The 21,943-nt window shown below is 38.2% G+C and overlaps 1 protein-coding gene across 1 annotated transcript in view; it reads left to right on the forward strand.

The window, feature by feature from the left end:
* The window catches only part of LOC136881791 (uncharacterized), a 954,543-nt gene extending 937,313 nt beyond the window's left edge, over positions 1-17,230 (forward strand). Inside the window, exons 10-13 of the mRNA XM_068229324.1 lie at positions 115-276; positions 2,903-3,090; positions 11,902-12,110; positions 16,151-17,230. Coding sequence (XP_068085425.1) covers positions 115-276; positions 2,903-3,090; positions 11,902-12,110; positions 16,151-16,296 — 705 coding nt within the window. The 3' untranslated portion in view covers positions 16,297-17,230. The remainder of the gene's footprint in view (positions 1-114; positions 277-2,902; positions 3,091-11,901; positions 12,111-16,150) is intronic.
* Positions 17,231-21,943: the final 4,713 nt, after the last annotated feature.

Raw genomic sequence — 21,943 nt, forward strand, 5'->3', positions numbered from 1 at the left:
AGCAATGTAAGGTCTGTAATATAAGATGGTTTAAGACTTTGCAGAATTGTAGTTCATTCTTTTCATTATATTTTATTTACTGTGATGTATTAATAAACATGTGTTCTGTTACAGTTCCATATGACTCTCCATGGCTTGGAGACGAGGACACTCTGGTTGACAGTGTGGCATTCTGATATGTTTGGTCGCAACGACTTCCTGGGTGAAGTTATGATGCCGCTCGAGAACAAAGTGTTTGATGACCCAACTCCTCAGTGGTATCCCCTACAGGAGAGGGTACGTTCAAGTGTTTTCTTTCTTTTTCTTCTCTAAGACTGCACATGCCTCTATGAACATAACTATTACTTCCATCCTCTGTAAGGCACTGAATCATTACCATGCAGTTTGCTTTATGCTCTCTAAGAATAGTAATATACTAGGTTCATTAATAAAAAGCACCAGGTTGATGGACAATGGAGAATGTTGCCTAATGCAGCGATATACCAGGAAAGTGAGTCAATAATAGACAAAATGAGAAAAGGGAGAATTGCCTTTTCCTGTCGCATATCATGTTTAGATGAAACTATTGAAACAACTATTTAAGTACTTTTGGAAAAGTAAAACAAACAAAAAATTAGTTTAAAGAAGTCCAAAATGATTTAGAAGAGTTGTTTATTACAGTACAACACATTGCAAATACAGAACAGAAAAGGATTCTAAAGAACAAACATATAAGTCTTAAATTAAAAACTTTGCAACAAAAACAATAAGTGCTGGACTGAGTGGCTCAACGGTTTGTTTATTACCTGAGATGACTGCTATTGATTGTCTGTAACTATTTCTAATGGATGGTGGTGTAAGCCTGTTAGTAAAGTAAAGTAAACTCGTGTCCTCATCCCAAGGTGGTGCAGCTCTTTTCAGGCACACCCCCATTGGAGGTGAGCTGCATGTACCATTTGAACCACATACCAGCCCTCCTGCCATTCTTAAATTTCTAGCAGTACCGGGAATCGAACCCGGGCCCCCGCGGACGGCAGCTAATAACACTAACCGTTACGCTACAGAAGCGGACAGCTTGTTAGTGATCGAAACTAATTTGTATGCTAAAAAATGCATTGAAAAACTTGTAAAAAAAATATCCACATACAAGGGGGCATTTTGGAAAGATGCAACTCTTGTGAAATTTGGCAGTTTATTGCATTTTCTTCATTTAAAAAAATTTTTTTTTACAAGATGCTGTACGTTGCTTTGATACAGATAGGTCTTATGGCAATGATGGGACTGGAAAGGGTTAGAAGTGGAAAGGAAGAGGCAGTGACCTTAATTAAGGTACAACCCCACCATTTGCCTGGTGTGAAAATGGGGAACCACTGTAAACCTCTTCAGGGCTGCCAACAGTGGGATTCGAACCCACTATCTCTTGATGGGAATAATTCAAAAGCCAGAGTTAAACATGTATTGGTCACAAGACAGTATTTTCAAAACACCAATAAAACATCAAAAGAAAGGTGTAGAAAGGCCTATTGTAAAATAAAAAGTGTAAATATATTGAAAGGGCCAAAACGTAATATGAAATGAATTTAATTTTGGTCCATATCAAAAAAGAATGAAAAGGTCCACCTGTTCAATACTGTATATAATATGTTAATATTATTTATTACTTTGGGACTAGCTTTGACCCTTGTATTGGGTCATCTTGAGCCTTAAATTATAAGTGGAAAAGAACATTACGTGTAACTTGCAAACATCAACACCTAATATAACACTATTGGCATGTCTTGAAACATTGATAAAACATGTTATGGTTACACATGAGTTCATTAAAATTGATGTAGGTTATGTGGCAACACTGGGTTTCACCCTCTCCTGACCTCATTCTCATAATCATCTCACAGCAGGTCATGCATGGGCATCAAATAGAAACACTTTTATCAGGTGAGCCAAACATGTCCTCGGACACTCCTGGCACTAAAATGCATGCGCTAAATAAATAAATAAGTATATATAATTTGCCGTATAGTCACAAAGACAATATATACTGTATATATAAAAAAATACACATCATGCTGATCGATTTTAATGCATAAATGTCACCCTTCTTAAGGGGGGAGACCCTTCTTAACAGAGGAAGACAAAAAGGCCAATATTCATTTGATTGTTAAATATGCTACAAATGTTGTTGACAAATGCTGCACATATCCCAGTATTAGCATGCTTCCTGGCAACCAGAAGCAACTTCAGTAATACCAAAATTGTAATTATAACAAAATTTCCCATCTTTGTAACAATATATCACTGTTTCCTTCATAAGTCTTTTACTGTTCCTCAGATAATTATGATTTTTTCAGAGTTTCCTCCTGTAGTGTTGTACTACAATCTATATTTCATTCAGGCCAATAGGATTTATATTAGATTTTATGTAATATATTTATTTACAAAAACTAATTTTCCAGTGCACAGAATAAAAACTCTATAAAAAATATCTAAATCACAGTGTATGTTAGTGATTGAGGTTTATTTTGTAAGTGGAGGCTTGATTCACACTTTAGAAAAGGGAAAGTACAAAAATTCTTAAAAACTTGGAATGTATAAGGGAGACAGTGATATATTGTTAAAAAGGCAGGAAATTTTGAACATTTTATTTTAAAATGTTATAATTAGAATTTTGACATTATTGAAGTTGCTTCTGTTTGCCAGGAAGCATGGCAATACTGGGATATGTGTAGCATTTGTCGACAATATTTATAGCATATTTAACAGTTGAATGAATATTGGCCTTTTTTCTTTTCCTCTGTTAAGCTGAGTCTCCCCCCCTTAAATAAGACAAAATATTAAGTGGTATTGAGAATGATAATCTCGTTGATTTGTATCTAATTTTGGAAGTGTTATTCAAAACTATTAAACACAGAACTCTTTTATCCAGACGGAACCGTTTGATGACCTCCTCAGCTACAAAGGGGATATAATCATTGGCCTCAAGTTCGTCCCACCAGATGTGACGGTACAGAAGAAGGGCAAGCGATCTCGAGGGTCTCTACATGTGCTGGTCAAGGAAGCAAAGAATCTGATAGCAGTGAAGGCAAATGGAACATCAGATCCGTTTTGTAAAAGGTAAGACAAAAGTTTATTGGAAAGTCTCGTTCTCTCTCTCAAAATAAACTTTCACCTTATTAGATTGGTACAAATTAGTTGCAATACGTAGGTGCTTTGAAAAGTTCTCGGAATGTACTAGAATTAAGTATCTTACCTCGGTGGAACTGCTTTTATTTTTCAACCTAGTCTCCCTGTAGACTAATGCATTTGGTCCAGCGTTGTTCCAATGCCTTGATCCCATCTTGAAAATGAGATTCCTCCAGGCCTGCAAAATACCTCTCCAATTCGGCTGTCAGTTCTTCCCTTGTAGAAAATCTCCGTCCACCGAGGAAAATTTTCAGCTTGGGGAATAGATGAAAGTCTGATGGTGCCAAATCAGGTGAATAAGGTGGATGTGACAACAATTCGTACCCCAGTTCATGAAGTTTTGCCATGGCAATAACACTTGTGTGCGGCGGAGCATTGTCCTGATGAAATATGACCTTTTCCCTTGCCAAACCAGGCCTTGTTTCACGTATCTTTTCCTGTAGTTGGTCTAGGAGGTTTGCATAATATTGCCCCGTAATTGTTCGGCCAGTAGGAAGATAATCTATCAGCAGAATGCCTTTTGCATCCCAGAAAACTGAGGCCATGACCTTTCCGGCCTTTGCTTTCTTTGGTGGTGGTGAATCAGCATGTTTCCACTGCTTTGACTGCTGTTTTGTCTCTGGGGTATAGTAGTGGACCCAAATTTCATCTGTAGTCACAAACTGGTGCAAAAAATCTTGTTGGTTGCACTGAAAACGGGCCAGACTTTGTTCGGACATTTCCAATCTGGTGCGTTTATTGTCCAATGTCAAGAGCCGCGGCACCCATCTTGCGGATAATTTTTTCGTACCCAATTCTTCGGTTAAAATATAACATACCCATTCAGAAGACATCCCTACAGCTTCAGCAATCTCCCGCACTTTCAGTCGACGATCTTCCATGACCATTTTATGCACTTTTGCGATAAATTCTGGGGACATACACTCTTTGGCCGTCCACTACGCGGATCATCATCCAAGCTCCCCCGACCAAATTTAAACTCGCTGGTCCACTTGGCAACAGTTGAAAATGAAGGAGCAGAGTCCCCCAGTGTGTTCTGAAAGTCGGCATGAATTTCCTTTGCTTTCATACCTTTCTTTACAAAGTATTTAATCACTGCTCGAATCTCAGTTTGTCCATTGTCACAAATCACTACGCGGGAACAACAACAAAGAGTCGTCACTACCACACTCCTGCAGCTAGAGCACTGACGCGTCACGTGTTCACTCACAAAGGATGTGTGATTATTGCACGGGAACCTCGTTGCTCTAGCAATGACATCTAGCGGTGATTCCGAGAACTTTTCAAACCATCCTCGTACATAGCTATTTTGGTTTTCTCGGGTACTTTGGTGTCGCGAAGTAGGATCTTAGTCCTTTTGAGTATTTTCTGCTTGCCTATGTTGTATTTTGATATTATGTTTCTGAGGTACTTGAAGTGGGAAACTGATTTGAATTTATTTCCCTCCAAATAAATGTATGTATTTGTTCCTCTTTTATTCGAACCCACTATCTCTTGATGGGAATAATTCAAAAGCCAGAGCTAAACATGTATTAGTCACAAGACAGTATTTTCAAAACACCAGTCTACAGTCTTTGTTTTGCTCACTTTTAGTTCAAATTCTTTCAGATTGTTATACCAAATACAGCCAAAACTGGTTAGGACATTTTTGTGGGGACCAAAAATAAATGTCATAAACAGGGACTGTGCTAAAAAATGAAAAACAATTACGCTATTAAATTTAAGGTTAAGTTTGAACGTAGAAATAATTACAATGAAAACAAAGAAATAAGTGTTTACAATTATAATTAATTAAATAAATAATACATTTTAAGCACACCACCATAGTAAAACATCAAGGAAAAATGTTCTCAGAGACACGAACTATACAGGTTGCTTACAATTATGTTTAAAGTTATCATACGAATGTGCAACATGTGGGCGATTTGCACATGTTTCTTGTGTGACAGCATCCGCTTTCTCAATAAACTTTAATTTTCCATCATTTGTAAACTGTCTAGCTTTCTTCTTCTCCATAATTGAATGTCCTGCAAACCTCTAAGCGTAAGTACAGTAGGCCTAATTAACGAATGTTGTTACACAATTCACTTATGAACATAAAATTAAGCACCAACACGTCAGCTGTATACGTACGTACTGTAGGCCTAATTTATGAACGTTGATACAAAATTCACTTACGAACGTAAAATTAAGCACCAACACATCACACGAGCTACTGTTGCACGATCCAAACAACAAAGACTGGCTTGAGACTGACGCTCCCTGCAGCTGTAAGCTGACACATTACGGCCATGAAATTAAGTTCTCTGCCAAATCCTTACCCAGGATAGTTGTTGCTGGTGCAACATGCGCGCAATGTGGCTGGGAATGCTAATTTAAATTTCTTATGCTGGGAGTTACAAACGTACTAAAGAATGACATAAATGTGCTGTCCCTGTTTCTTTAGCATGTATTTAATAGGACATGGACTGGGACTTTGGAATGACATAATAACCAGGGAAATGCACTGGAGAGGGAAGTCTTAACCAGTTTTGACTGAAGTTGGTTTGTCCTGTACTTCCACTTCTGTCTCTAACCTTATCAACTCACTTTCTCTCCCCTTGTTAACTCACTCCCTCATTCCACACCTGCTTGACCAGTTCGCATAACTCTGTAAAAGTTGTGGGTAAACGAGTCACTTATCATCCCATCATGTCCTACATGTGCTCAACTGGAGATAGTCTGGTGGCCAGAGATGTTGGTGCATGTCTTGCAGAGTATGTTGAGTTGAATGGTCAGTGTGTGAGTGACCATTAGCGTGTTAGAACAGCACATCATATTCCTTTTGCAATAATGGTAGAATAACAGGTAGAACAACATTTTGCATGTACCAAGTTGTAGTTAGCGTTCCCTCCACAAGCACCAAAGGTGAACAAGTGTTGTAGCTTATCGCACCCGAAACTATAAGGCGTGGTTTGGGACCAGTGTGTTTTGGTGGATGAATGCACTATATAAGAAGGCACTCACCAGTTCAACGTAATATGTGTGAGCGACTATCACTATCTTCGGGCAGAATCTGCTTTCATTGCAGAAGGCTACGGTGCACCATTCCATCCTCCAGGTGATCCTCTGACGGTCATTTGAGCCATACACGTCGATGCTATGGCTTGAGTGGAAGACGGGCTTGAGATATATGTGCTGTAGACCCACTACCAGTAACCAATTACCAAGAGTTTATTTGCCATTGCTGCCCTTACTATACGACGATTTTGGCAGGTGTTTGTGCTGCGTGGATGTCCAGAACCTTGTCTACAAGTATGGGAATGTTCATTTGTCCACTGTTGCCACCATCGCTGCACAACCAACACAGCACAGCTAATTCTGTGGCATTCCTCCAAAAGGACCATCCCTTCACTCGAAAGACCACAATTTTCTGACCCCTCTCAGACTTGCTCTGTTGGCTATAGGAAGTGTGTGTACATCTTCATGGCATGGTGTCTATTTGCTCTACACGTTTACAACAAACTGAATGTTATGGCAGCGGACATTCTCTTTTAAAGCGTAGATGTGATGCGGAACATCATCTATCCCCCAGGTGGCATATGCTTTCATCAGATCAAAATTGACATAGTCCTTTCAATTATTCTGATATATTATTTTCCAGCAGTTTATACCTATGTTACTGAAGTTGGTGTGAAGTAAAATTACTTCAAACAATCAAAGCCATCATCATCATCATCATCATCATCATCATCATCATCATCATCATCATCATCATCATCATCATCATTTTCATTTCCCCTTGTTCAGCTCCTGCCAGGTCTGAGTGTTGATGGTACTGTACTTCTCCACGGTTGCCTCTCCTTCCACCACTCCTCTTTAGCAATTATATTCCATCCCAGTCTTCTTTTTCTTATAAGGTTCTTGACAGAGTCTATCCATGTAGCTCTGGGCCTTCCTCTTTCCCTTTATCTTAGCCTCCAACACTTGTTGTGGTAGTCTTCCCTCCTCCATCCTATCATCATCCAAACGGAGAGGTAACTAGAAGTGAAAATGAAATATTACAGGAATTCGATAGATATTTCAATCACTTACTGAACTGTAATACAACCGACAACACACATGCTGGCCTTCTAAACCCTATAAATTATAATGTAGAAAGTTTGAGCTGGCTGGAAGTGGAAACAGCAATATAAAAAATGAAAAACAACAAGTCTGCAGGATTGGATGAGTTCCATGTGGACATGATCAAAGCACTTGGAGAACCTGCAATACAATGGTTGTACAGAGTACTAAATAAAATTTGGGAAGAAAATGAAATCCCTAGTGATTGGAGGCTAGGAGTGACTATTCCACTATTTAAGAAAGGTGACCAAAAGAAGTGTAACAACTATCTCATGTGTTAAAAATATATGAGACAGTCCTGGAGAGAAAATTCAGAAAATTTGTTGAACCTAAACTTGAGGAAGAACAACATGGATTTAGAGTGAACAGATCAACGCTAGACCTCATTTTTCGACAAGAGTGCTCTTTGAAAAATACTGGGATAAGAATAGAATGGGTAGAGTTGTATTCTTGGATATTGAGAAGTCATATGATCATGTTCCACATAAGCACATATGGGAATGTCTGAGATGTAAAGAAGTGCCAGATGAGATTATAGCTAGAGTGAAACAACTATATCGAGAGACAAAGAGCTGTGTGCAAATTCAAGGAGGCAAGTCACACTGTTTTGAAACCAAGAGCGGAGTCCAACAAGGAAGTTGCGTATCACCACTTCTCTTCGTAACACTTTTTGGCTGTCCACTACGCAGATCATCATCCAAGCTCCCCCGACCAAATTTAAACTCGCTGGTCCACTTGGCAACAGTTGAAAATTACGATAATGGATGAGGTTGTATAAGCATTGAATGAAGGATCAGACAACAAATGCATTTGTATTTGCTGATGATGTTATGCTATGGGGTGAGACAGAAGCCGAAGTTCAAGCTAAACTAGATCTTTGGCAAGAAGAATTTGAAAGAATGGGAATGATCATTAGCCGAACTAAACCTGTCGTTTTATTGATGAGTCGAAATCCTGAAGCAGTCCACCTGCGTGTGCAAAATGAAGAAGTAGACATTATCAATAATTTCAAATACTTGGGACCTTTGATTCTTCTGACAATACCATAAACCAAGAAATAGGAAATAGAATACAAGCTGCATCAAAATTCTACCACTCTGTTTGTCAATTACTTTGGGATGACTCATTTCCCCAAGCTTGCAAGCTCATGCTGTACAAAACATATCTTGTACCAGTTTTAACATAAGGACTGGAAGCAGCAATGTTGAATAGATCTGTACAGTCACCTACAAGCCACTGAAATGAAGTTCCTTCGATCATGTCTCCAAAAGACAAGGAGAGACAAAATAAGGAATGAAAGTATTAGGCAACAACTTGGATTGGCCAGGAGCCTGTTGGAAACCTTAGAATTAAGCAGATTACAATGGTACGGACATATAAGAAGGATGACTCCAATAAGGACCCTAAGATCATACTATGAAAGGATTGTTGTTGGTAAGAGGCCCAGAGGGAGGCCTCGTGATGGTTGGGAAAAGCAAATTTTTAAAGACCTTGCCAAACGTGATGTAAATTGGCAGCAAAAGGTAGAACATCAGCTGTGAATGGACAGGACAAACTGGAAAGGCTCGTAAACACCCGCACCCGGCTTGCTAGAGCAGAAAATCGATGATGATGATGATGATGATGATGATTATTTCTCAATATTGTCATTTAAAGTCTCCAGTTGGATTTGCACTTCTGTATTACTGACTCGCCAGATCAAAATGTCATCCACGAACAACACTATTTTCATATCCCTTCCATATGCTGTCTGTTTTTCCTTCAGAATTTCATCCATAACTATTATAAATATAAGTGGAGACAATACAACTCACTGTCTTAGTCCAGTTTGGTTTCTAAACCAATCTGTTCTCCCCACTCGAGTCTGGACACAACTAGCACAATTCTTATACATTGCTTTCACTAGTTCCCGTGATTGCCGTGCACATCCTTTTCTTTCCAGGGTTTCCCACACCTTTCCTCTACTAACACTACTGTATGCCTTTCCTAGATCAAAGAGTACCATCACCAGAGCTTTTCCATATTCCCACTGTTTTCCCATCAGTAATCTCATGGTAAATATAGAGTCTATCATAGACCTGCCCTGTCAAAATCCGTAATGCTTTTCTAAATTTCTTTGAACCCTTCCTCTCATCCTCTTCTATTATTCTCTCCAACAACAAAATTATATTATGTGGTAAGAATTATTTGATAAGATACATAACTTGAATCTTACCTTTTGCATCCAGGTAACAGTTTGTCTTTTTATTTTCAAAGCCATAAATACTTGATATTAAAATTAAATCATTTTTCATTGTCATAATTTATCAGATAGCTCCATCTGCCTATCCACCTGCTATGAAGTGTGAGATTTTTCTAAGGGCCTGCACTAAGTCTGTCAGATAAACAGCCAGATACGTAGGCTACAGTTTTGCAAACTGGAAGTTAAAATATTTTCTTGGGAACTACCAACGGATTTTAATTACTGTATTCTTCCGTGTAATAAATTTTATCATGGTTGCGTATTCACTATTTACAATATTTAAAAAAAAGATTAGTTGTCCATCTAGTCAATACAATTATATTTCTACAAGTACAATGATTATATTATATTTATTATATGGTATTGCTATCCGGACAATCTTATTAGATTACTGAAAATGTAGTAAAATTTAGGTCAGTAGTCCTGGGCATTTATTTGTTTAGCGCTATTTCTTTTCAAATTATATTGCTAGAGTCCAGTATTAGACTCTTTTAGGTTATAACATGGAAGTTCCAGCCAAGAAAAGAATTCGGACTGAAAACTACACATATGAAGAAATTTTAAAATAAATTAAATATGTAACAAAACACAGAAATTGTTGTAGAAAATAAAAAGACTGAAACTGTTTCATGGACGCAAAAGGTTTAATTCAGGTTATCGTATGTATCTTAGCATCAAATATTTCCTACTACACAATATAACTTTGTTTTTTCTCTAATACTGATTATGAGGATACATGTTACGGCAAAAGCAAAAGTTTATAATCATCAATGCCACCAATTTTGTTATTAATTATTCAATTTATTGTTAGTAATTTAATAAGTAGTTAATTTTCCAAGACAATGTTAGAATAATAACTGGCATGCATTTATCTTACTTCAATATGTTATGAGGTCAAGGAAATATAACCTCCTTAATGACCCCATCCGATGGACGAATCACCATGAACGCCATATGCCCTTACTCCATATGAGCGCCGTGGAGAGGTTTGGAATAGAACCCAAGCTTTTGACGTGCATTCTAGTGATTAGGATTGTATACCACTGCCTCTAGTACCCTACCGATTTACATTTACAAGGTAAAAAATTATTCAACTAATGGGACTCGAACTGATAAATAATGGCGTGACATCATCAAGCAATGATGCTGTAATGACCATGGCTACCAAGAAAGCTTGTCATGCAGCTTGTATAGTTAGTGGCAACAACTTGCTAGCTCGGGGAGTCTTTAAAAACTTTGTGATAACTGGACAGGAAGCATGATATATTTTATAAATATATGCCTAGATTACGTAATAATAACTTATTTTTCATGTAGCATCGTGCAGATGCAGATTCATCACAATGTGCAGCTATCTTGATTCTTACAGCAGAGTCCCAGATAAAAGCTTCGACTGCCATTCCATCTTTGGCATAGCTAAACTGGAGAATAATCTTCCAGATTAACCCTTTGCACTCCTGTCGGATATGTTCTGACATATGTTTAGTCCAAGAACAGTGTGAGTTAACGACATCATTTAAGCTTTCACCAACTCTTGGACAGTAGGCTATCACGTCTATAAAGTACCAGTTTACACACATACTCGGAATAGTACGAAGGACTGTGTTAAGTGTGGTAATACACAGAACAAAGAAAGGTGAAGAGAAACCCCCCATATTCTTCAAAATCCTTGCAATGTCTACAGGCCTCCATCAAGATGTTTGCTTCGATATGAGTTATACAGAGGAAACAATGGAGGTATACCTACAAAGTTTTCATTTCGAGATTTACGGAATCATGTAAAGAAATTTATTTCAGTTTTTGATGTAAGAATAGATAGCACTCCACCTATACTTTTTCAAAATAATGAATACAAGGAGAGTTATATAACTAAACAACATTATTCAAGTGCTGAGGGTTAAAAACAGTACCCAGGAAACTGGAACTGTAAACTGATGACGATTGCATATAAACAAATGCTGGAGTACGCATTTTCAACCCAACTTCTGGATACCTAAATGTGCAGTCTGACGCATAAATTTGAATCCCACATTTATCTGACTGTCATAGTACAGACTCTTAAATATTACATCTGTGTACATAAGTAACTCTGATATACTATCTTAAATTATCTTTAAGTATAGAAATTGCTGCAGAGTTTGCATATTTAACATTTTTATTATAATGCTTAAATATAGCTACTGAAATCTTATGCCAAAATCAGTTATATCTGATGTGAGTTTGATGGTTTTCACATGGTCTGACAAAATGAACACCCTTATTATTCCATGAGTGCAAGCAGGATGTTCAAGGGTCTGCTACAATTTGTTATATTTTCTGATCTTTCCACAAACCTGGTCCCTAACATAAAGAGAAAATTTGGAGAATTTACTTATATTCATGTCTCTTTCTTTCAGTTATCTCCTACCTGACAAAGGTCGTAGTTCAAAGCAGAAAACACCCGTGCTGCGACGTAATTGTAATCCTGTTTGGAATTGCACCTTTGTGTATGAAGACGTCAGCCTTCAAGAACTTTCAGAGAGAAGTCTTGAGTTGACTGTTTGGGACCACGACCGGTTAGCCAGCAACGAGTTCCTAGGAGGTCTGCGGTTTAACCTTGGCACAGGTTCGTACTTGTATTTCTTTCTTATGCTATCAAGTTGAGATTATTTTGACCATTTCATTTCATCGTTCTGTTGTTTATTTTTCACTTTTCTTTTTTTCCTTTGTTCTCTGTTGTCATCAACATCTAGCACAGTTCACAGTCGCTCGCTGGGTCCATTTGGAATATAAGCCTCTCTATAATTTCCAGTCATTCCACCAGCTCTCTGCCGAAAACCGGGCTGGTTGGCCGTGCGGTTAGGGGCGCGCAGCTGTGAGCTTGGATCCAGGAGATAGTGGGTTCAAACCCCACTGCCGGTAGCCCTGAATATAGTTTTCTATGGTTTCCCATTTTCACACCAGGCAAATGCTGGGGCTGTACCTTCATTAAGGCCACGGTCGCTTCCTTCCCAACCCATTGTCTCCATAAGATCTATCTGTGTTAGTGCAACGTAAAACAGATTCTTAAAATAAATAAAAATTATCTACCGAAACATTGTTTGGCCACCTACTTTCATCTCGTACATTCTTTTGGGTATCCTTGGACCATCTATTTGTTTGACATGCCGATGTTAAGTTGACATTTCTCTATCCTCTCTTGTAAGGGTTCCTCCTTCAGTACTTCCCTCCCCTCCTGTCTCTTGTTGTAACTTCTACTCTGCAAGAATTGAATTTCACTCACCTGCTCTCGACTAACATCTTTTCCATTCATTACCTAAGTCTCTGATACAAAGGCTAGTATTGAAACATAATAGGTATGATATGTAATACAGACATCCTTGCTCCAGATCAGATTTGAAGAAATGTATGTGTCTGTCTTCCCCATTCAAAGATCACTCTGCCATCTGTTATACAGTGTGTTTGGTGAGAGGTATTAAAAAACATGTGCTTATATGTTAGAACCCGTAAGATGTATTGAATTTATTTGTCCAACATTTTAAAGAGCAACTCAAAACTTATTTTACGCATGATGGTGCCCTTCATTGTGGGCACTGTCATAATCATCATCATCGTTTCTTCGCTCCAGCAAGCCGAGTGCGATTGTGTACGAACCGCCTCCGGTTTGTCCTATCCATCCACAGATGCTGCTCATATATGTGACGCCAGTTCATATCTCTAATTTCAAGATCCTTCAGTATCTGTTTTTCCCAAACATCACCAAGTCTTCCTCTTGTTCTCTTCCCAAGAACATTGTGGTCAAAGTATGTCTAGGAGCCTTGTGAGGGTCCATTCTTTTCATGTGACCACACCATTGCAATCTCTTCACTTCTAGAGTCTCCAGCAAGCTTCTTTCCAATCCAAGCTGTTGCCGGATATCTCATCATCATCATCAGTTTTCCACTCCAGTTGCCCGGGTGTGGTTTACGAGCACTCTCCACTTCTGTCTGTCCATGTACCACTCTTCTCTCAAGACGACATCCCAGCTGACTCCTCTTGTTCCTATGTCCTCTTTCACTTGGTCCAGCCATCTCTTCCTAGGTCTTCCTACCGGTCATTTTCCGGCCACAACTGTGTGTAGCCATTGTTTTGCTGTCTTCCATCATCCAATCGTTTGACATGGCCAAACCATTTCAAACGGGCCCTTGTCACTTTTTCATTCAGGGATGTGTACACACCAGCTTCCTCCCTTATTCTTTCATTCCTTACCCTGTCCCTTTTTGTCTTCTGTACCATAGTACGTAGGAACTTCATTTCTGCGGCTTGTAGTTTGCTATCCACTTGTTGGGTTGTTGTGCAGGTTTCTAGGCCATATGTTAGTATGGGGGTGAAGTATGATTGGAATAGAATCTGCTTTGATCTTAAGGGAACTTGTTTGTTCCAGATATCTACATTCCTTAATTTATCCATTTTTGTTTTTTGTAGACAAGAACAGAGGAACTTTATTTCTGTTGCCTGAAGACAACTCTTTGTTGGTCCAGTAAGTGTTGCTGCTTCCAGACCGTACGTCAATCTAGGTATTAGATATATTTTGTACAAGCTGATCTTGGAAACTAACGGAAACGTTTCATCCCAAAGTATTTGACGTACAGCGTGATAGAATTTGGAAGCTTTCTGTATTCTGTTGCTAATCTCTTGATTTATGGTATTGTCTGATGACAGAACACTTCCTAAATAATGGAAGTTGTCTACAATATCCATCTCCTCATCTCCAATTCTTAAATGAACAATTGGAGAGTTTCTACTCATCACCAAGCCAACTATCTTCGTTTTGCTGATTTTGAGACCTAAGGTTGTAAAAGCTTCATGCCAGAGATCTAGTCTAGTTTGTGCTTCCACTTCTGTCTCGCCCCATGCCATTACATCATCAGCAAAAACCAGGACAGTGGTTGTTGGATCCTTTCTTTTAACCGCTTAAAACTTCATCCATTATGATAATGAAGAGAAGTGGTGAAAGACAACTTCCTTGCTAGACTCCATTCTTTGTTTCAAACCAACCTGACCGTCCATCCTGGACCTGGACACAACACTTGGTGTCATATAATCGTACTCGTGCTATGATGTCATCGGGTACTTTCTTATGTGTCAAACATTTCCATATATGCCTGCGTGGTACATGGTCACATGCTTTCTCATTATCCAGAAAAACAGTTATAAGTGGGCACTGTATTAAATCATATTTCAAGCTCTTACCACCTGTTTTTAAGTAACATTACAGATAAGTTCAACTGCTTGAAAGATATATTGTCTCACATCAGCCAGATCTCAAATATTTTCGACCCTAGTCCAGGTCATCATCAGCTGATTAAAACATGAAAAACAATGCATAGGAAAAGGAAAATAAAAGATCACTCCGGATCAGTAGAAGAGGTGATCTAAAAATGACGGGGGTAGACACTGTAAAATTCAGAAGTAAAATGTAAGTCACTTAAAAGAAACAGTGCGTAATTTTCTGAACGGCAGTATGGCACACGCAGTGTTAGGCAAAGTCTTATAATGGTTTTTTTTTCACGTCAACTGTTCCAAAAATTCTACAGGATCATAATTACTTATTCAGTTATATTGAATTATATTATATGTATCTATATATACTTACATTCCCGCGACCGAAGCAAACACTGGATCATTAAGCTATTCTTCATTTTACATTGGCGTTTGAAACCACAGTGCCTGATATTGAATATATCGCGCTGATCACCGGGAGCTGGCAAGTTACTTCAATTGATCTACTCATCTTCAGCTTCAGTACGATTATGGATCTTCATATGTGTTCGATTGTGTTATGACTTTGTGCCTGACAGTGTATACAAGCTAGCTCATTTAACCGTTCTCTGCTTTTCATAAACATTATAAGACTTTGCCTAACACTGCATGTGCCATACTGCTGTTCAGAAAATTACGCACTGTTTCTTTTAAGTGACTTACATTTTACTTCTTCTGAATTTTACAGTGTCTACCCCCGTCATTTTTAGATCGCCTCTTCTACTGATCCAGAGTGAACTTGATCTTTTATTTTCTTTTTCCTATGCATTGTTTTTCATGTTTTAATCGGATGATGACGACCTGGACTAGGGTCGAAACCGGTACCACTTCTACTTATTATTAAATAAGAATATAATCACTGCATTTCTTATTCTTTTGTATTGAACAGGTTGAACCTCTTTATTTATTATTTCAATTTTAACCCTTTGGGCACTCAAGCAAAATTTTGTAACAGGAACATTCTTGTTTGATTTTTTCTTTTATTTAATTGATTTCCTTGTTATATTTTATATAAAGGAATTCATTAACATTCAACTCTAATACATCTTACACTCAGTTCAAGCCACTTCATTGTCATCATCGTCGTCGTCGTCGTCGTCGTCGTCGTCGTCGTCGTCATCATCATCATCATCATCATCATCTTGAGGCTGAACTCCTTTAACCTGGTCTTCTATGTGTTGAGTCTTAACTGCACTTTGTCTTCTGTTTCTCCCCAAATCATGACAATATTAGCAAAGTTTACTGCATTGAGTTCACCCAATGTTTCCTTAATGTTTTTCTTTATATCATAATATGTAAGCCATATAGGAAAATATTCTTCTAGATCAGCTCATGTTCTCATGTATTATACTTTGTATTGTTTAGGAAAACACTATGGAAAAGGGGTAGACTGGATGGATGCTACGGGAAAAGAAGTGACTCTGTGGCAGAGCATGTTAGAACGGCCAAACTTCTGGGTCGAAGGATGCCTCACGTTACGACCTTCCTTAGAGCAACATCGTACTTCATAGCAGCAATGCCGACGTAGATTGGATGACATTCCGTGATGAAATGATCACTAGTAATAGTATTATAATTATTATTTTTGGTGCATTTGTTTTGAAAGTACCAAACTACCTTTCCTTTACCAATAGATCTCAGAGATGTGGAAGTATAGCAATACCTTCAGGGTATATCTAGATGTGCAATCCTTAATGTCTGTGAAATGAACAGTTTGTGTGATGTGCAAGACATTCCAGAATGAGATAGGTACATAGTGTATGGTACCTTAAATAATTCATCTTATTTTAATATCTGTTTGTATACAAAATGTGATATTTTTATAAGTGGGTCTGTTTTTACTACATTTATCTGTAATATATTAATGATAATAACAACAACAGCAAATCTCTATAAATGTCCATTTAAAGAATATTAATTTGTACTATGTCTGTTAATTGTCTGTAATATTATGCAATATATATGTTATATGTATGGATTTATTTTTGCCTTTTTGATTATACTCTTGAAATAAGTTTATTTGATTTGATTATGTCACTAACAAAATCAAATGATTGTATACCAATTTTTCGGTAAATATTCTTCCCTGATTATAATATATATATAATGGTATTACTGTGTGAATAGAACGGTACTACATCGTGTAACATAACATATTAAAGAAAGGAAAATTGTTTTGTATGTGTTTTGGTTTGAAGTAGACTATATTTAAAAAAGAAAGAGGTTATTAAATGAAACCAAATAAGATCTCATAAATGTGTGTTCTATTTCCAATCTTCAACCAACCGACCAACCAACAAACAGAGGGATGTAGCAGAATGCAGGGTAAAAGAAAATGTGTATTGTGCTTCGTTAAGTTTTGATATGTATATAAATGTTAAAAGAAAGATTAATGTCTACCAAATTTTTTGTATACAACTAAAAGTAATAAAATGACTATAATGAGCACACCTGTTTTCAATTAATATTATAATTGAATTGGTCAGTGGAGAAAGGAACTAAGTCATTTTTCCCCCCAAGTTTTTACAAGAAACATAAAACTGAACTGTGAATAAAATAATGCGCTAAACAAATTATTTTTTTTACCATCTTATATATGACCTATTGTGATTATTCATTTCTCTTAAAAAACCTTAGAAATAAGGTGCTTGCACAACCTGCCCCTGGATTAACTCTTCCTGAGTTTAGTATCTCCATCTTAGACACAACACTGGAGCAGACTGATTGCTATTCATATTTTGGAAGCATTGTCTGAACAAGATGTTGATAAAAGAATTGGGACTGCTCATGCAGCATTCAGGCAGTTAATGCACAGAGTCTTCATGAATAACGACCTAAAACTACATACCAAACTCATATTGTCATTTCACGTTACTGTATGGCTGTGAAACTTGGACACACTATCGCCGTGATATCAAAAACATTGTGCACGTCCACCAACAAAAAATGAGATACATCTTGAATATAAAGTGGGAGGACTATGTGACCGACACTGCAGTTCTTGACAAAGCGCAGCTAAATAGCATTGAGGCAACAATCATTGCTAATCAGCTGAGATGCTTAGGCCATGTTCACTGCATGAGTGATACCAGGATTCCCCGCCAAAATCGTTATGGTGAACTTGGCTTCAGCAGTAGACCTCATGGAGCTCCTCTTAAGCGTTTTAAGGACCAGCCGAAACACATCATGAAGACGTGGGAAGAATGTGCCGTGGACCATTCACTGTGGCGGAACACTACATCCACTGCTGTCAACTTGTTTGAAAGAGAATGTCGCAGACATCAAGAGGCCAAGCGACAAGCAAGAAAACTCTATCAATTACAACACTGCCCTCGTGCATACATTCAGTGTGATTTGTGTGGGCATATATTTTATGCCAGGATTGGTCTGTTTAGTCATCACAAACACTCCCACAAACTGAGGTGAACTACTCACTTTATGCAGGAAGGAGTTTTATATATTCAGAACGAGTTACAGCCGAAGATTGTGATTATTACCTACTTAAGAGAACTGATATATTAATGCTCATTTCTGGAATGGTGACGTATCTGTCCTATACCTATTGATTTGTTACAGTTGCGACTCAATAAAGCTTTGCTGTGTTGCACAGCGTAATAGCAGCTAACTTATCGAGCTGTTAACTATTGGCTCGATCAAGTTTCATACACACTAGATGCCGCCCCTTGCACTGCTTTGTTTTTGTGTATTAGATGTGTTCCCTAGACTATCAGGCGCATGCGCACAAGTAATGCATCGTATCTGAGCTTTCCATGCAGCTCCTATTATACTCTCTTTGCCATGCAGAGAGAAATTGGTAGTTCTTGCAGGCGTGGGTTTCTTAGTGTTTAAGGACAATCAGAAGAATTTGACATTGTTTAAGGATTTCAAATTAAATATGCACACCAGCAGCACATCACGCATGATCCAGTTTGCACTGGACCTTATAAATATACCATATCTATTCCTTGTTATTCCAAAATATGAACATTGACCACAGTATAATGATAAATTTCGGGTAATTAACATATATAACCTGTTAGTTCCTTATAATGTAATATAGTTAATTGAAAACAATCCCACGTGAAGTATATGCTCACTGCCAATGCAGTAGGCCTACTACGATAAATGTGTAATTATCTATTATACTCGGTTACTGGCACCAGTGCTTTTAAGGACACAAATGCAGTCACATACACAAATATGATAGAACTCATTAGTATTAAAGGGTATCATAATTAATATTTGATCAGCAGGGATCTGTGGTAGAGTGTCGGCCTCCGGATCCCAAGATAGCGGGTTCAAACACGGCAGAGGTAGTCGGATTTTTGAAGGGCGGAAAAAAGTTGATGTCGGCATGTAAAAGATCTCTGGTGATACATTTGGTATTTACCCAACAAAATTAATTAAATCTCAGCCATAGACGCCCAAGAGAGATCCGGTTTACTCTGTCTGCCATCTAGCGGACCTAGAGTAAAACGGAACGTCGAAATTGACAAGCAGACAGCCAGATGGCGTCAAATCGAAATGTCTGCACATGGTAGCTGAGGCCATACGATTATTATTATTATTATTATTATTATTATTATTATTATTATTATTATTATTATTATTTTAGCAGGGAACAATGGAAAATTATTCATCACAAGACGCAAATTGTCACCTATAACCTCAACCAAATGTACTGTATGACGGTATATTTGTTTAGCATGAATCTGTCTTTGATTCATGAATCTAACGGAAATGTTTGGAAGACATGCATGTTACCTACCAACCTTAGGGAGGAGGAGAAGGAGGAGAATAATAATAAGAAGTCTTTAGGATAGTCTATTGTGGATTTAATATGTCAGCCTTTGGAGATCCATTCTTTCTATGTGATCTGAGTACTGTATTGGAAAGGAATGAACTAGTATCAAATCAAGACATATATAAGCTGCCTCTGCGGATCAGTTGGTAAAGTGTCGGCCTCCGGATCCCAAGATAGCGGGTTCAAACCCGACAGAGGTAGTCGGATTTTTGAAGGGCTAAAAAAATTCCATTAGACACTCCATGTCTTACGATGTCGGCATGTAAAAGATTTCTGGTGACACATTTGGTGTTTACCCGACAAAATTCATTAAATCTCAGCCATAGACGCCCAAGAGAGTTTCGGTTTACTCGGTCTGCCATCTAGTGGGCCTAGAGTAAATGGGAACGTCAAAATTGACGAGCAGACAGCCAGATGGCGTCAAATTGAAATGTCTGCACATGGTAGCTGAGGTGTTACCGTGTTTTTGCGGTAGTTATGCGTGAAAGAAGGTGCGGGTGTGAACGGGTCTCAAGCTACGAAATTGTAGTGAATGTAAAATTAACAAGGTTATATTTTCTTTTCCAAATAACGAAATAACAATCATGGCAGGTACAGAGTAGCAAGGCAATAAAAATACAATTACAGTATTTACAGTATTTGGGCTTCGAGCCCCGAATTCACACTTCTAGGGCAATTAGCCCAACTTTACTCCAAAATAAGTTTTACCAGAGGGGCAGAAAACCCCATTCATGATCAGGAGCACTTGCTCCAAATTACACAGAAAAGCCTCCTCGAGGCATACAACACTCAATTTTCAAGAAAGAGCTACTCGCTCTCAAACTTTAAGCCTCTCAAAGGCCACACCAAACTCCACCTTCAAGTTGTCCTCTCAGGACATAGACACAGGGGTAAAATACCCAACCTACTGAGGTCTATTAAGTGAAAAAGGTTAATTACATGACCTCTAAAATAACAATTTGAGAGGAGGCGATCTGCACTCCTAATGTATTTGTTTTTAAAACCTAATCTGGCTCTAGGCCACTAATACAAGGGCTAATCCCATACTAAAGAGGTGACTTAAGAAAAGAACAATTTGCTTTACGTTAACGAAGAATAGGTTGAGACAAATAAGTTCACCTCAAAACAAAATGATTGGGAGCTCGAGAGGGTTAAGCACTCTCTATCCCGATATGCAGTTTAAAAGATGGAATAGATACAAGTTTCTTTACATTTTAAGGAAGGTTACATAATGGAAAAACTTCGGACCCGCCCCGAGAGTTAAACTGCTGAGCAAGCAAGAAAAGAAGTAATTAATCGGCCATTACCTGGTTGTTGACTGCCGCCGAAGAAAGAGGCGCTTCCCGCCCCCTGCTATGTACTTTACACACTGAAAGATGGAACAGAAGTGGCTCGGAGACCCTAAAATCAGCAGTTTATATACTCTCGCGGAAAGTTCGAGGCGTTTGGGGAAGAAAACACCCGCCCACAATCACTTTATTGGGTAGGATACAGCAACATATTCAAGTTGGGGGAAGATACACCAGATTGGTCAGAAATTAATAAAAGAAATTCGGGATTGGCTAAATACAGAACAAGGGGAAAGAGAGGGGTATACAGCCAACTTAAACAATGACTGAAAGAAATTTAACAAAGAACAAACTTATGAATTCAAAATTTCTCCAAAAAAACAGTTCTTTCACTCCGCACTAGGGTGCACTATTGTTGATCTTCAGTAGTGTCCTCTAGAAGAGAAAGTTCACACTTCTTACTACAAGCAAACAAAAATACGTCGAAAATGACACAGTTCAAAAACTCCAAAATTTCCAGGTAGTGACATCTTCTGAGAAAGTGGAAAATTAATACCGTAGATAAAGTTCAGACTTCCTCCAGCAGAGGAGTTTCAACTGGGGCACATTTCAAATTAGCGGCGTGGAGGTGTACCGCCCGGTACAAACCTCCCCCCCCAAAAGTTCCTCCAGGGGTGACACATGCAATTTGTTTGGAAACAAGGTCCAAGTTTTGATGTTGATATGGAGATTAATTGCAGAAGTATTTATAGGATTTTCTTAATGTGGTTTGATTCAGTTTCAAAATTTTTGTTGTGGCTGGTGAAGTAAAGTCTTTATGTTTGTAGAAGTTGAATTCAGAAGATAAACTTTTAATACTTGAAAGTAAAGAAAAATTTTGCAAGGTCCGCCAAATATTGCTATTGAATTCCCAAGTGTAGTAATTGCTGATAGTAACTGTCCATGTAGTTGATGTTGATTAAGTTGGATGGCCAGACTGGCCATTGCAGCTTGCGTCCAAAGGCGGCCGCTCGGACCCCACAAGTACCCTGAGATACCGCTCGCCCGCACTATGAGGGGAGCAGA

Source organism: Anabrus simplex, chromosome 10, assembly GCF_040414725.1.
Source record: "Anabrus simplex isolate iqAnaSimp1 chromosome 10, ASM4041472v1, whole genome shotgun sequence".
In the NCBI taxonomy this organism is placed as follows: domain Eukaryota; kingdom Metazoa; phylum Arthropoda; class Insecta; order Orthoptera; family Tettigoniidae; genus Anabrus; species Anabrus simplex.